This window comes from Styela clava, chromosome 10, assembly GCF_964204865.1.
Source record: "Styela clava chromosome 10, kaStyClav1.hap1.2, whole genome shotgun sequence".
Classification (NCBI taxonomy): domain Eukaryota; kingdom Metazoa; phylum Chordata; class Ascidiacea; order Stolidobranchia; family Styelidae; genus Styela; species Styela clava.
The window spans coordinates 5931634-5948760 of NC_135259.1; the positions used below are offsets into that span (position 1 = coordinate 5931634).

Consider the following 17127-nt stretch of genomic DNA (forward strand, 5'->3'; position numbering starts at 1 on the left):
TGCTGATTACGTAGAACACTTCGCTAAAACGAGTTTCACTTTTTCCCATTCACCTCCAACTTCGATTAGTTTGTTATGAATTTTCAAAATTGTTTCTGGACTGGGAACTGGATCAGGCGTCACTACATAAATTGTCTTATTTCCAAACAGGTCACATCGCAACTTCATAACATACGAATTTCCTTCAGCAATACCAACAAATGGCAAATATTTAAATGCATCCATCTCCGATTCAATTTTTTTGACCGCAGCTCCGTGAACACCCTGCAGCACAGAATTTTCAAGTTCGTTCACACCAAGTATTTTCTCGGCACTAAACGTAGATGGTCCGATCCGATCGAAGACTATTTTACTAGAACCCATACTTTTGTGTCCATTTTTAGCATCTTGCTGAAATTCCAAATTGAAAGAAAAGGCGCCATCTTTTTTACTACGTAAATTGATTGTTTCACAACTCACTACTTTGTAGATTTCTTCTTCTGAATGAATATTTTCATACCATTTCCCAGTAAATATCGTGAAATCAAACTCCTGTTCTAAATTTGGAAGTTCACAACTGTGGCACCAAGCCAACACCAAACAATTGGCAAGATATATAATGCCTACTGAAACAAATGTCCTCATGCTGTATCTTCCAATACCAAGCTTTGAAAATCGAAATACCTTTCTTGTATAGGTTTTAAGAGACGCCCAGAAGAAAATTGATTAGATTTCTGAGACAGCAAGGAAATCACGTTCGATGAGAGTTTTTGTTTATAATATATTGTTGCATAGAGCGTACCGTGAAGAATGTATATAGCCGTTGCGTAGATATTGCACTATGTGGATGCAGTATTATAGAATCTTGTTGAATTCATTCATATCATATGCGATATATACAAACTGTATGTTTACCCTGTAGAATAGTCGTTTTGTCAAATGCAAATCCATGATTATTTTATTTTTTTGTTTGTCTCGTACCTTAGCGTTTCTTTCTGCAGTTCGTAATTGGGTCCTGTCTCTCTATTTCCCCAGATCATTTTTGATAATTTCTTTCAATTCTGAATATTTTAGGCTAGGTTAAAATAAATATTTTTCAGGTTAAGTTTTTTTACTCACCTTACCTAACGGAAGATGACTTTACTGATTGAGTGGGGCCGTTGATGTGATATGAATATACAGCCAAAATATACTTTGCAACTAACCTTTATGCATGTAATGTCAACCAAATATGCATACATACCCATTCGGATGTTATACATACATAGCCTATCGAATCCATATGAACGTATACCGGGTGTTTAATATTTAAATTCGTTAAAATTATAGCGCGGGCGACAGATTATTTCAAGTTGAGTTTAAGTGAATTACTCTTGTAAAGCTGGTAATATGGCGATGTGTTCAGTGGTATAAGATTAGTGATGTTATTTACTTTATTAAATAAGATAATTTCAATCAATGAGAACAATTGAAAGACTTGTTTATTTCAAATTCAATAAAAAATTATGTGAATAGGTCAAGAAGCATCTAACACTGTGTTTGTGTATAATAGGATGGATTTTTCGAGGGTAGGTAACGTGCCATAATATACTGCCAAGAATATGCATATACCGCCAACTCATATACATATACAGCCAACCAAATATACATATACTGCCAAGTCATATGCATATATAGCCAAATCTATATACAAACACAGACATTGAGGCGTACAAGCAAATGTACAAGTAGGCTACTGCCAGGTAATTTTATAAAAATACAATTTATGTATATGCGGTTGCATCTACGAATTATATTTACATTACGGATCGTTCATATAATTAGCACGTTAAAGGGCGTAAAAAACTCCGAAGCGACTAGTGGTCGATACAGCATTAGAATACAGGGTAAGGCTTTACTTACATGTTGATTGCGCACAATAAGACATAAAACTACTAGTGTGCATAGTACATGATGACTATACAATAGGTATACATTTATATATTAAGTAGTAAAATGTCCAATATCGACCAAAAACATATTTCTTTTGAATACTCCGTGAAAAAATCATTTTGAATCTAGAATATATTCCAAATTGTGCCATGGGCCGAAAGAAAATCTAATATAACACAAAACAAAACGAATTTATAGGCCTCCATGCACTCAATGGATAATGCCTTGATGAATTGTGCGCAGTGGAGCATGTCGCATTGAACCCCGTACGTTGTTCCCCATAAACGCCAAATATTTTGGCTGCCACATGTCAAGATTAGGAAGGTACATCTACTCGCCAAACGTTATTAATATTTCAAAGTGGAATAAAGCTAAAATATGCCAGACAGTCGTTTGTCCTGTCGTAAAAAGTAAAGGGAAAAAGGGTAGACGGAAATGGCGAAATTTTAGTTTCGGCACCCTAAACCCAATTTCATCTCATATCTTGCGCCACTCTGCACGGCTGTTGCCCGTTTGCGGGGACGTAGTAACTCACCGAAAGGCGGAGTCAAACTTTGAAACGAATGACTGATTATGGATATAGTATGAGTGCGAGAGCTGATTTTTTACCGGTCCCCATGTCTTACCGTGGTCCACCTTCCTCTATTGGCTATTGACAATAACTTTCCACAAACACATCAAATTAAAGTTTGCCTAATTTAACCAATTTCACACGTTTTGATCTCAGAGCGCATCTACGGAATCATTATATTCCTCGCACACATTATTTTTTTGGACGTGAAAAATCGAAAATTGAGAGTGAACAGTGAGTATTATATTTAAAAAATATATGCTTCATTTTAGGCAATAGTTTGAGTGAGGGCAAACCAGATACTAATTTTGCATTGGATGAGAAATCACTTAAATTGAATAAAAAATATCCCAAATTGGTCCGACCCTGATTACCATAAATATGGATAATCAATGCTAAAATATATTGACATCAAGGTTGCGTATTAGGCCTGAGCTTACCACTGAGTTTATTAATGAAAAATAGACGAACTAGCATGGTGGAATGATTTATTCTTTTAAATCATATAAAATCGTAACATTGCTCATCTATAGTCCTCACGTCCCATAAAGCTAACCAAACTTGATTTTGGTCTCTATCATTTTTTTAAATATTTTTTCATCGGTGCGTCGCATGTCCAAAGAGATTTTACAAAGGCCGTCCTAAGTCTTAACACAAAAATTTGAGAACCACTGCTTTACGACATTCAAACTTCCATTTTTATTATTGGATTGTTGTCTATAAATCCTATTTTAGCATCACTACCGTGTTATACTCATGTTAATGGTATTTCCACATTTTTCTGTTACAATGGTCTTTGCATAATAAATTACATTTGAATAGTTTTTTATATAACAAACTGATAGATTGCATTAATTTCCTAATTCAATTCCTTTCTTAATCACATGCACCGTCATCTTCATGTCATATTATGAGCAAGCAACATGTATTGTAAAGGCTTATCGTCGATTGATGTTCATATCTAGCATTTTATTACATCCGCTTTAAGCTAGTTGCAAGTCGTTTTTCATATTTCAATCAATAACCTTGTTGGAGTTTCTGTAAGCGTAAGAACACTACCCCAATTCGTCAATGAACGTGGCCTCATCCCACAAAAGTAATCTGGCGATGCTTTATTGATTAATCAAACGTAACGTGAGTAGTGAAAGTTTGTACCGAACGTTAATTTGGTTAGTTTGTCGACAGTTTATTGACAATGGTCGTGAAAAGTTTACTGAAAAAAAATGTTCAATGTCGTCGTTGACAGCAAAACATTCTTCATGTTATCACAATTATATGTCGTGGGGCTTTAGTCCGGCAGAATCGGGCCTTAACATTGTTTTGGGACATTAAGTTTTTTTTATTGTTTAGATATAATGTATATGACATATATAATGATACCCAGGTGGGTGTGGAGTATATAATGTTGAGCAATTTTTTTTTAAGTGGATTTAAAGTATTCGGTCCAAGATGACGCACATCCTGAACCCTAACCTGGTAAACATACAATGTTCAGGTTGTGCGCCATCTTGGTAAGAATACTTCAGGAGCGCCTTTTTGGTAAAAACAATTATTTCATAACTACATGGTTTAGTTTTGCATACATAGTAACATTGAATCTCCTTACAATGTCAGAAATTCAATTTTAGTAGAATAAATGGTAGTTTATTTCACTAATACAAGCCAAGATCCATCGACAGCCTCTAGCCACTTTCTATTGCGCTCTTGCCACTACATTTGCGTTGCCGCGAGCATTTCGTTTTCCTAGTTTAAGCTTAGGGACTTGGGAAATATTTTATTAGTTGAATTGGATTGAAAATTTGACCTCGTCTTTCACTCCGAACAAGGCCATGTAAAACCATCCACTAGTATCTAAAGATGTGTAACGTGTTTTTTTTTTTGAAGAACCGCAACCTTTCAGTGCTGCATTGACTTTGGCAAAATTAGTATATCCTTGTGGAGATAGAAGGTATGCGTATGCGAAACCGAGATGTGCACCTGTTATGCCAACATAGTTGAGTCAAACGTCACACACATTTATCTGCGTGCTTCGGTTGTACGTAGTAACGCGCACATTTTTGCGCACATGCATCAAATTCCACTTGGTTATTGAGCTATAGGTTTTTGACGAGCCTTTGTGTATGATTTCATTCCATAGAATTTGTATGCTGTTCTAAAGAATACTAGTTTTCAGATTTTTCATTCATTCAAATCGCGTGTTGAAAGTAAGTTTTGTAATATTGCGTGTTGGTTTCCAACATCCTTAAATCGGTGATGCCAGTAAATCTTTAATACAAAAAGATCAGTAACATCTGCAATAAAAACAGCAGTACCCACTCAAATGACAGCTGGGGAATGAATACTCTTAGTATCTGCTCCATCGCGTGCCTCTTACAGTCTTACTAGTTTACATGTGTCAAATCGGTATCTAAGCTCAGCCAGAGACAAAAAGTATCGGACTGCAGTTGGCGTGACGAAATGTTTTTAAATATATATTCTACAATTATTTGATTGCATACTACTGAAAGTTACGCCTTATATGTCTTTCCCCATTGCACTATTCCTTTACTGTTGGAGTTCTGGGGGCTCTGTCAAACAAAATTACATACAAAATATTGGTTGTAAATTGCAAAACATGATCATGTTGTTGGAATAACTTGGTATTTTACCACCCGTATATGTAGTTAGAGCTCTTGGGGCTCCGTCAAACAAAATTACATACAAAATATTGGTTGTAAATTGCAAAACATGATCATGTTGTTGGAATAACTTGGTAACTTGATATCATTCATTGTTGAGAATATTAATAAAATCATAAAATTTAAAAATCCGTTTACGTGAAATTTTTGTTGAATTTGAAGCTGAATTCCAGGGACAGCATGACAACAGGCAAGAGAAGCACGGTCGCCTCTTTTTAGTTTATGACAGGGTTTCTTAAAAGGGGACCCCGTCCTCCTTGGAGGCCGCTGATCGGTTATCTTGGAGCACGATCAAACAGATGGAAATGCGAATATATAATAACAATGTATTTTTATACAAGAGAAGAAGCAAAAGTGTTGAGAGTCTTTGGTGGTTTGAAAAGCATTGGCATGGAACATAAGAATGAACTACATTCTTTCCCAGGGATATACTATAAAATGTAGCAATTTTCTCATTCTTGTTCTCGTTATATCATTATCTTTCACTGCGTCGTCGTGATCCCCCCGCTGCATAACAATTCTCGCTAACAAATAATTGACTGTTCTCCACTGGCGACTGCATTAGCAGGCTTGTATTGTTGATTGCAACAAAAACGGGTATTTTGCAATAGTACTCTTCATTTTACGGGTATGTTTCGATAGTATTTCGATATACTGTATATGGGTCGCGACCCAAAGCTGGGCTCAACGAATACCTAAAAGTTATTGATTTTATTTTCTAGTAAATTTGGTGCTTGCGTAGTTTGTGCACCAAGATTGCGCACAACCTGAACATAGTATTGTAACAGGTTATGGTTGAGGTTGTGCGTCATTATGATGCACATGTTTGATGAAAAACACTAATACAAATATCTCAATAAATACCCAAAAGTTATTGATTTTATTTCCTAGTAAATTTGGTGCTTGTTTAGTTTGTGCACCAAGATTGCGCACAACCTGAACATAGTATTGTAACAGGTTATGGTTAAGGTCGTGCGTCATTATAATGCACAGGTTTGACGATAAACACTAATACAAATATCGAGCCGTAAAAAAATTGCTCAAAGCTGCAAACTCCACACCCATGTAGAAATGATGGGCAATGACCCCAAGATGAATAATCACAAATAAGAAAAACTTTATGTCTGAAATCAAACTTGGGCCAAAAAGTACCCTTATCCGCCGGACTACTTTATCTTATTGCATCATAGATTGCGACCCATTGTATGTGTTTTTGGGCACCACGAACGGATGATATTGTACGCATCGATACGCACAAATAACATGTAGAGACTTGCCAACAACTGGTGCTGATATCAAAAAAATTTATTATATGTACTTTACAATTATTGTAAGTAACTTCCATCGAAAACCGTTTTAGGGAGTCATGAGAGTCATTTTTACGCACTCATGATATCAACATGACTTCCAAGATTGCGACTCGTAGATTTAACGCATAGGTAAATAATATACAGTAAGTGTGTGAATATGAAATGAATCGGCGGTGTTTGTACATCACTTAAATGGCTGAATATGTATATTTAGTTGATCATCAGTACATATGACATTGGTTGTATATGTACATTACATGAATGGCTTCACATGTACTGTACATTAAATTGGTAGTGTATGCATATGACATGATATGACACATTAAATTAAATGCCTTCATAAGCTGATATAGTTGACTATGATTTACATACATATGACATTGTCTTATTGTGTACAATACTTGAGGGGCCGTTTAAGTATATTGCGTAGTCTATATGAGCATATTGCATTGGCTGTGTATGCACATTAATCGATTGGCCGTGTCTGTATTAATTTGGCTCTATCTGCATATGATATTGACTTTTGTATGTGCGTCACTTCCACATTACTTTATAAGTATATTGAGTGACTATACATATATATAGTATTGACTATGTGCATTACTTGAATGGCTATATATGCATATCTGTATGGGTGTATATATGTGTAATATTGGCTGTGTATGTACATCACCAAAATGGCTGTACTTTTATACTAATTAGCTATGTATGCATATGGCATTGGCTATATATGTATATTTAGTTGGCGCAATATGTATAGTTTTAGCTGTATATGTATATCATGTTACCAACTTCACTCCACAGTTTTACGGTTTTTACAGGGACTCCTCGTCGTCGTGGGGTGAATCACAAAACGTCTGCCCAATTACACCTCCAAGATCGAAAGTATACATTTTGGCTAATTTATTTATCACGCAGTGCAGTTGTTAATCTGAGCCAGTTACTTGCTTGGTACATACTATTGACAAGATTACTGATGAGTCATGAAATATATATATATATATATATAAAATATTCTAATATTTCCGTAATAGATTTTGTGTTCGACAAATTCGATTATATGAGCCATCCAGGCCCCATCTATCATACTAACAATTAGGGGATGTAGAGTTGTAATATATACATAGCTAATACAGACATAACTTGAAACAATAAGACTATCAAAACGCCTTTGACCTCCAAAATAGACAATAATACAGCCCTTTAATTGAACGCCATGTGTCGGTTTACGATGTGTCCACATATTGGCGTTTATTCTTCTGTTTTATCGAAGACATTCATAGCGATTCATAGTTTATGGAATTAACAGGTACCTCTGTAATTAACAGAGTCGATTATAAATGCCTGCTACTACTTATCGCCATAGCGATATTGATGTGAGCACGAAAAAATGAACTTTACAATGCCTTTTTGTAAATCTAATGACAAATTACACCATTGCCAAATAAAGCTGATAATTCGAAATAAGAACAACTCATGAAATTTTCTCCCTTAATCAATTTTATTTTGAAACAAGCTCTGACCCACGAAGATACCATGTTACTTGTTAACGGCTACGTACGAACAAATCGGACGGTCACAGCTGGTAAAGAAAAACGTAGATTACGTGATTGTCTTTGTCAACATTTCCAATAAAAATCTGTAAAATGTAACTGCAATGTCGAGCCTCCAATCTTACACTTGCGGCATTCCGCCGAATATGAATACTTCAGTTTCAGTCAATTCCACATTTACAGTTAACTTGAAATTATTTGTCACCAACCTTCGCAACCTTCTTTATTGTAGACATTCCATCTACAGCATGTCTTCAGGTTATCTTCACCCAATTTTGATTTAGGCGCCCCAAGGTCTTTTTGTATCACCTACGTTTTCTGTGTTAGAATTATGGAATGTTTTCATTGCTGTTATAAATCAAATTAGAATATGGATGTAAATGAAGAAATTATATTTTTATTCATACCTTAATTTCACTTTTGTAATGTAACAATACTTTAAATTATACTGTTTTATAAAGAAGTTACCCCTTTATGAGAATTATCTATATTACTATAACCTTCCGGCAAATGAAATGCTCTTTCTGTCGAGAGTATCCCGGATTTGTTAAACTTCGTGCTAAACTTTAAATATCAAAATGCATTTTCACAATGTTCACTTGTTCGGTCTGCCAATGAGCCTCAAGTACGCAAAAAGCAAATCGATTTCTCTGCAGTAGTGTCTACCGTGCCGACGAGAAATTAAAAAAAAATGTTGTTTTCATATTATTCAGTTCTGTATCTATTAAATTTGAAAGAAATGGATTTTTTTTTTAAATCGTATAATTTGAAATGAAAAAAAAAAACGTTGCGCTACCTTTTGCCTTTTTATATTTGAAGCAAATACTTATGCTCTAAATGTCAAGACTACTACTGCCTAGTAACAAATGAACTGACAAATATTCATTCCATCAATGTCAAAGTTACTTTCGTTCTATCATTCTGTTCAATAAATACGCCTCGCTAACAAGAATGAATTGAATGCCAGAAAACACGAATAAATCTTAATTCATCTCGAAAAATGAATTGTTAACCTTTCTTGAAGTATCGCAATGTTTAATGTAGATTGAATTTGAGAAATAATACCAGCACACGTACTTACATGAAAACATCAAATTAAATACAGAGTAATGCATGGGTGTTTCATAAATAACGTGATAACGAAAGAATGAATTAACAATATTTTCACAATATTTCAATAATTTCATACTAACGTACTAAAATATAAATATATCGCTGCCCCACTTATTTCACGGTTGCTCCACTTGTATCAATTGTCACTTTTAACACTCGTTTGTCGATTTAACTGTTTTCCATGGCGATACTTAATAAAAGCAGAAAGTTCAAACTGTACGATTATGTGAACATAATTTTAATATTTTATATTAAAACAAATCATGACATTCTCCCTTGATCAATTCCATTCTGAGACAAGCTCTGAACCACGGAGATACAGTGTTCCATGTCAACGGGTACAGACGAACAATTCGACAGATCATTGGCGTAGGAAAAATATTGATCACGTGAGTATCTTTGTCTGTGTTTCCGACGAAAATCTACAACAGTAAGTTGTGATTATGCCCTTCTTATCATTACACACATCATTTATGAAAATCAAGCTTTCGAATTATTTTCAACTCTGTCAAACTGTCACAGTTTTAATATTGATATTCAAATTTATTTCACCTTCTCAGATCTATTTTCCATTATTGTCGACAATTCATTCACAGCAGGTCCGCAAGATATCTTGAATGTTTTTACCCAATTTTGATTTCCCCGTTGATGTTTTGGTCTTCCCTGAATAACTACTCCAGCTACTGATTTGGTAGCTCCGAGATCTATTTGTATCCACTCACCCACGTTATCTGTGTAAGAATTTCGAAATATTGTTTTTTTTTCGTATTTATAGAATCAGAATATGGATGTAAATCGAGAAATCTATCTCTTTATAAGTATGTGCATGGCTGAATATGAGTGGGTTGGTTGCATATACGAGAAAACGAGATATTTTACCCAAGAACGGTGTAAGAAAAATAAAGCAAATGTTAATATTTAAGTTATTTATACGAGACAAAAGACGGTGCTACTTTGATATGAGAATTCAGGGATTTTACTTAGGGTTAGGGTCTGAATACGAGAATGTTTTATGCAATTGAGATCACGTGAGAAAGTGAGATCAGATACCAAATTTGCACCCACGAGTCATTGCTCGCTTTGTGAAACCCTAAATAATGTACATTTGCGTGAAAGTATGTGGAATGCGGAAATATTAATCATCACCAAACATTCTAATTACATCATATTTTAGTCTATTTCCATGGTCTATCTAAAAGCAGAAGAACAAATGGAATACGCATGTCTAAGAAATCAATTGAAAGCACTTGTTTTCGGACACCAAGATCCAACTTCTGTCATTTCCTTTGAGCTTGTTGAAAGTCTAACTCTACTGTCCAATCTCGCAAAATGTGGAGCTAATCGGTGATCAACAAACGAAGATGCTGTGATCTTTTCGTCAGGAATATCGTTACTTTTCATTCCCAATGAGCAATAGGACACTGCAAAAACAAAGGAAATATTTTAGAAAAACTCCTGATTCTATAAAACATTCCAAAATGAGAAGGCAAATGTTGAGAACTCTACGGGTTTTATCCACATTACGATTAACCACCCTCTGACACAGTAAAGTCCAGCAATCTTTTAACACAGGGATCTCCAAACACTGATTTATGCATGGAGTACATAATTTTCCACAATAATTTCATTCATTTTGTTAAGCATAAATCTCTTATGATACCCAATGCTGATGAGACTCGATAATACGTTACATAATGAAAACAGTATGATTCTAAAACATTATTTAGATTTTAAAACATATTTTACCTTATTTGAATATAACAAACTAAGATATATATTGAATTATTATTGTTAGTATGGTAAGACTAAAGAAATTGGTGCAAGTATTAGAATCAAAAGAAATGGAACAATTCCCTTGTTAGAATCAAATATAGTATTTGTAGGTAGTTTCTCACGTTTGGGGATGAGATCAATTTTTTTCTTCATTTCCGCTGTAAATTTAGAATGAAAGTATTAAAAGGTATGGAAGATCAATATAGGAATAAGAATATATATATGTATATACACACATAGAGTATTTTAATAAATCTCAGTAATATTAGAACTCATTTATTAATTAATTTCTATTTTCACTCTTAAATTCTTTTATTACAAATTAAATGATATTGAAAACGAGACCAATAATTCATTTTGAAATAGGCTCCGTCATTGCCGATATTAGTGTAATTGTGGCATTGAAAATGAACACCTCGATACTACCTTCGAAGAGTCTCTGGCGTTCTTCTACATCGTCGCATGTTCCTTGAATTCCTTGATCTCCTTTTAATCCAGGTGGGCCTTGTTCACCAATTGGTCCTCTTTTTCCTGGTCTTCCCTGACATTCCTTACCACATCCTGTTTGAGAATGATTAGGTGGTCTGTCTTTCATCAAAGCAGAACAAAATTCGTAAACGTTCGGTATTTGACATTTTACACGAATTGACAGAAATGCAAATGCTAATACAATTGAGCAATAAAACCTCATGATTAGCAATAACTAGAAATATAGTCGATCTGTATAAGTATTATTGTACTTACCATTGTCAGAAACCTAAAGGTAAATTATCAGTTTGCTTAAAGTAGGCTTATCGCGTAAGTAAAACTGAGGGAGAACTATTTTCTTGGCAGTTTTTTTTTCTTTTTTAAGTCAAAATAATCTTCAGTTTGAATGAACTTAAAGTTTGAACATATAGTAAAGCCGAATACATCCTTTTTCCAATACACGGGCTCGAGTAAACACAACTTTTGTAGTTTACACCTCATTTAGAGGGTCGAAAACACTTTGCTACAATTTAACCTTCTCATTGAAGAGTATGAAACGCTGTTTCTGTCTAAATTTAAAGTATCCCGGATTCGTTGAACTTCGTACATGCATTTTCTGCCATTGAGGTACGTTAAAACCGAATCGATTTCTCTGCGGTAGTGTCTAAAGTGCCGATGAAAAATTAAAAAAAATGTTGTTCTAATATTATTCAATCTCGAACCTATTGAATTTAAGATATCAAAACACTCCGCACTACCTTTTATTTTTTCATATTTATCCCACACACTTATGCTATGAATGCCATGACTAGTGCCCAGTAACAAATAAACTAACCAATATTCATTCCATTGTAGCGAATGTGGATTGAAACTATGGGTTTGAATGATATTTAACCCCTTTGTAATAATAACCCCTTTGTGTGAATTCAATGAAAAATAGGTCATTCGAGCAGCTTCCCTGATTAATAGTTATCTCGACAGCTATACAAGACTGCGCTTGCTGTGTAAACTTTTTTTTTGTATCGACCAATTTGGATGACGTGTTTCCGGCCTCATTGTAACTATGAATTTGAATGATATTTAACCCCTTTGTATTAATAGTGTGAGAATTCACTAAAATAGGTCATTCGAGCAGCTTCCCTTATTAATAGTTATCGCGACAGCTACAAGCCTTCGTTTTCTGTGTATAGCCTTCTTTCATAGCCGCCTATGCCATCAATGTCAAAGTTACTTTCTTTCTATCATCCTCTTCAATAAATACGCTTCGCTAACGAGAATGAATTGAATGCTAAAAACACATCATTTCAATTCATCTTGAAACATTAATATCTTTCTTGAAGTATCGTCATGTTTAACGCAGTATAAAATAACAAAAAATACGTGCACACGCACTCAACATAATAACCCATTAAACTACATTAAATGCAGAGTAATACATGAGGAATCATGAATTAACGTGGTATCGTACGGATTGTTTAGCCATATTTTTAGCTAATCAGTAATGTATTTTGACTTAGGGGGTACGGCGGTTGCGCGTGGCAGATAAACTATAAATGATTACTCAGATCACAAGAAACTGAAACAGATCACAATATTACTGTTTTAAAAGATAAAATATATCCGTGTCTCAAATATGACCTGTCCCAATTGTCTCACGCTTGCTCCTCTTATATCAATTGTCACTTTTGTCTATTACTTTTAACCGTTTGTATCGTTTGTCCCATCCACACTTGTATCATTTTCTGCACCTGAAACACACTTGCTCCACGTGTCCCACACTTGTCGCTCTTGTATCACTTGTCTCCCGTGTCCTATTTGTATCACTTTACCATGTATCCTGCTTTCGTGCCACTTTTCCTACTTATATCGCTCGTGCAACGTTTTCAACTAGTATTATTTGTAGGCTACTACTTTTCTCACCTGCCAAGCACTTGACCCCTTGTAGGCTATTACTTGTCCCACGTGTTCTAATGTGCCCCACTTGTTCCACGTGTCTCGTAGTCGTAGGTCTTGTATCAACTGCCCCACGTGTTCCATTCTTGCCCTGATTGTCTCACCTGCCACGCACTTGTCCCCTTATATCGCTTGTCCTACACCAGCGGTATCAGTACATGTGTACACTCAAAGAATAACTTTTTATTATAGAATGGCAGATTTTGAGAATATTTTTATGCCTATACTTTGGTCGCTGTTGGCAGACAATCGGAGCCAATTACTTGATGTATAACGGTCGTTAATAGGATTACTGAAGAAGAATAGAATATCTATATATATACAGTAAAAGAATTGAGTGGACATTTCGGTCGACTTCAAGTATAAAAGTCTTGCAATATTGCAAATATTGCAACAATCTTCTCCAAATTACATTAGTCAATGACTTTTTTAATTGGACTCTGAACTCGTACAATTTTGCCTATTCAAAACAAAACATCCATGCGACTATACCACCAATGTGTCTATGTAGCTATGAACAATATATATATATATATGTAGTTTCTGAGATTTATTAGTTCATATAGTCATTATTTGTTTCAACTGATCGCCATGGCGATAAAGATCAAACTGTACAATTGTGTGAACATAATGAAAATATTTTTGATTAAAACAAATCATGACATTCTCCTTTGATCAATTCCATTCTGAGACAAGCTCTGACCCATGGAGATACCGTGTTCCACGTCAACGGGTACAGACGAACAAATCGACAGGTCATTGACGTAGAGAAAAGTTTGATCACGGGACTATCTTTGTCTGTGTTTCCGACGAAAATCTGCAACAAAAAGTTGTATCATGTCTTTCTTTTTAATACACACATCATTTTTGCAAATCAAACTTTTCCAATTATTTTTAATTCTAGCAAACCGTCAGAACTGTTATCATTAATATTCCAATTATTATTTACCTTCTCAGACCCATTTTCCATTATTGTTGACAATTCATCCACAGTATGTCCGCAAGATATCTTGAATGTCTTCACCCAACATTGATTTCCCCATTGATTTTTCGGCCTTCCTTGAATAACTACTCCAGCTACGGATTTGGGAGTCCCGAGATCTATTTGTATCCATTCACCTACGTTATCTGTGTAATACATTTGAAATGTTGATTTTATTCGATATATAAATCGAATCAGGATCTAGAAATTATTCACATTCACATTAATTGCATCAATTTGATAGAAATAATTCTTGATTAGCTTTGTATATGGTTTATGAATGAAATTTTTGCATATACATAAAAAACGAAATGTTTTCTACAAAAACGATGTAAGTCGAGGTGAAGTAAATGCTAAAATTAAAGTTATGCATACCATACAAAACACTATGCTACTTCGGTATGCGTCTCACTGATTATGTGATCTCAAGAATTTTATTTAGGGTTGGGAACTGAATTCTACGAGAATATCTTTATGAGATTAAAAGCATACAAAAGTGGTCAGATTACGTTAAGCAAGTACGATCACATAGCAAATTGGCACCCACAAGTCAATGCTAGTTTATAAAACCATACGTAATGTATATTTGTGTGCAATATATGAAATGCGGAAATATAAATCATTACCAAATATGCTAATTACATCATATTTTAGTGTATTTTCATGCTCTTTTTAAAAAAATCAAGAAAAATGGAATAAACATGTCTGAGAAATCAATTAATTGAGAGCACTTGTTTTCGGACACCAAGATGCAACTTCTATCGTCGAAGTTGCGCTTGTTGAAAGTCCAACTCTACTGTTCAATCTGGCAAAATGTGGAGCAAATCGGTGATCAACAAACGAAGATGCTGTGATCATTTCATCAGGAATTTCATTACTTTTCATTCCCAATGAGCAATAGGACACTGCAAAAACAAAGGAATATATTAGAAAAACTCGTGATTGTACAAAATATTTCAAAACAAAATAACAAGTGTTGGGAACTTTACGGGTTTTATCGACATTACGATTAATCAACCTTTGACAGAGAAAAGTCCAGCGATCCTCTCAAGGATATGGATCTTCAAACAGTAGTTTATGCATAGAGTACATTATTTGGTGCTCCCGAAGTATTCGTACCAAGATGGCGCACAACCTGAACATAATATGTGTAACAGGTTGGGGTTGTTCAGGTTGTGCGTCATCTTGGTACGAATTCTTCCGGAGCGCCCATTATTTTACACAATAACCTCATTTATTTTGTTGAGCATAAATACATTATGACACGCAATGCTGATGAGTCTAGATAATACGCTACATCAGCTTTTCTCAAACTATGTTCCGCGGAGCACGCTGTTCCGCTAACTTCTTCGAAGTGTTCCGCGGGACAGGAATCGAAACTGCGACTAATTTGCTCGCTATGGCGATCACGGTCGTACTTCGGCGACTCTGGGTCATAAATTTGTCTTCCAACTGGTGGACAGGCTTTGCTAACTGAACAGGCTGACGAACCTCGTACCAGTCTGGAAATCATAGCGTTTTCGTTTAACGTTCAATAGTGTTGGGACATTTTTTATTTGTCAAGTTTACAGCAAATTTTTAATTTCACCATATTTTTTAGAAGCCTCCCTTCTCAATTTGTTAGTTTAAAACTGGAAGCTTCCAAAGATGCTGCGATAGGCCGCTTGTTAGAGTTGATGCATAAAGTAAATTCATAAACGAATTTTCTATTACCAATGTTACCTCCTTTTTTCATGGTGTTCCGCGAGACGAGATGAAAAGCGTAGGTGTTCCGGGACAAAAAAAAGTTGAGAATCGCTGCACTACATAATGAAATCAGTCTCACTATAAAAGATTCCGTTTTAAACCATTTTTTACCTAATATGAATTTAACAAACGAAGATATATATTGAATTATATATGTTAGTATGGTTAGACTAAGAAAATTGGTATTGGAATTGAGAGAAATGAAACTATTCCCCCATTAGATTCAAAAATAAGTATTTTTAGGGAGTTACTCACGTTTGGGGATGAGATCAAATTTTTTCTTCATTTCCGCTGTAAAATTAGAATGAAAGTATTAAAAAATATGGAAGATCAAAATACGAATAAGAATATTTGTATATACACACGTAGAGTATTTTAATAAATCTAAGTAATATTAGAGATCATTTATTAATTACATTTTCTTTTTCACTCTCAACATCTTTTATTGCAAACTAGATGATATTGAAATCGAAACCAATAATTTATTTTGGAATGGGCTCCGTAACTACTATTATCAGCGAAATTGTGGCATTGAAAACAAACATTTCGATATTACCTTCGAAGAGTCGCTGGCGTTCTTCTACGTCATCGCATGTTCCTTGAATTCCTTGATCTCCTTTTAATCCAGGTGGGCCTTGTTCACCGATTGGTCCTCTTTTTCCTGGTCTTCCCTGACATTCCTTCCTACATCCGGGTTGAGAATGATTAGGCCTTCTATCTTCCATCAAAGCAGAACAAAATTCGTAAACGTTTGGTATTTGACATTTCGCACGAATTGACAGAAATGCAAATGCTAATACAATTGAGCTATATAACCTCATGATTAGCAGTAACTAGATTATAGTCAATCTGTAAAAATATTGATGTACCTTCAATTGTTGGAACCCTAAAAGTAAGTTCTTAGTTAGCTGAATGTATAATGTAGGAGTAAGTAAAACTGAGAGAGAACAAATTTTTGGCAATATTTTTCCTTTTCCAAGTCAAAATAATCTTTACGTGAAAGCCCAAAAAAGTTCATTATTATTATTTTTTAAACTACTTATAGTTTCAATAATCTTTCAACTTATAG

The 17127-nt window shown here is 34.7% G+C and overlaps 2 protein-coding genes across 2 annotated transcripts; both read right to left on the bottom strand.

Annotated features, from left to right (window-relative positions):
- Positions 1-8935: 8935 nt before the first annotated feature.
- Positions 8936-11652, bottom strand: LOC144411700 (lactadherin-like). Its single transcript, XM_078117462.1, has 5 exons — positions 11336-11652; positions 11032-11067; positions 10384-10557; positions 9689-9867; positions 8936-9558 (listed from the first exon to the last, which is right to left on the bottom strand). The coding sequence occupies exons 1-5, from the start codon at positions 11598-11600 to the stop codon at positions 9388-9390; spliced, it is 825 nt and encodes a 274-aa protein (XP_077973588.1). The 5' UTR covers positions 11601-11652; the 3' UTR covers positions 8936-9387.
- A 1846-nt stretch (positions 11653-13498) lies between these two features.
- LOC120337699 (lactadherin-like) lies at positions 13499-16918 on the bottom strand. Its single transcript, XM_039405573.2, has 5 exons — positions 16615-16918; positions 16314-16349; positions 15044-15217; positions 14280-14458; positions 13499-14147 (listed from the first exon to the last, which is right to left on the bottom strand). Exons 1-5 carry the CDS (start codon positions 16877-16879, stop codon positions 13977-13979), a joined length of 825 nt encoding a protein of 274 aa, XP_039261507.2. The 5' UTR covers positions 16880-16918; the 3' UTR covers positions 13499-13976.
- Positions 16919-17127: the final 209 nt, after the last annotated feature.

What these genes read in the sequence shown, in the direction of transcription:
- LOC120337699 (XM_039405573.2), bottom strand. Translation starts at nt 16,879, where the DNA reads ATGAGGTTATATAGCTCAATTGTATTAGCATTTGCATTTCTGTCAATT. An exon ending in ACGCCAGCGACTCTTCGAAG is followed by an intron (nt 16,350 to 16,614) that starts GTAATATCGAAA and finishes CTAATTTTACAG; the next exon opens with CGGAAATGAAGAAAAAATTT. An exon ending in ATTTGATCTCATCCCCAAAC is followed by an intron (nt 15,218 to 16,313) that starts GTGAGTAACTCC and finishes TTGTTTTTGCAG; the next exon opens with TGTCCTATTGCTCATTGGGA.
- LOC144411700 (XM_078117462.1), bottom strand. Translation starts at nt 11,600, where the DNA reads ATGAGGTTTTATTGCTCAATTGTATTAGCATTTGCATTTCTGTCAATT. An exon ending in AATTGATCTCATCCCCAAAC is followed by an intron (nt 10,558 to 11,031) that starts GTGAGAAACTAC and finishes TTGTTTTTGCAG; the next exon opens with TGTCCTATTGCTCATTGGGA. An exon ending in ATCTTGGTGTCCGAAAACAA is followed by an intron (nt 9,868 to 10,383) that starts GTGCTTTCAATT and finishes ATTCTTACACAG; the next exon opens with ATAACGTGGGTGAGTGGATA.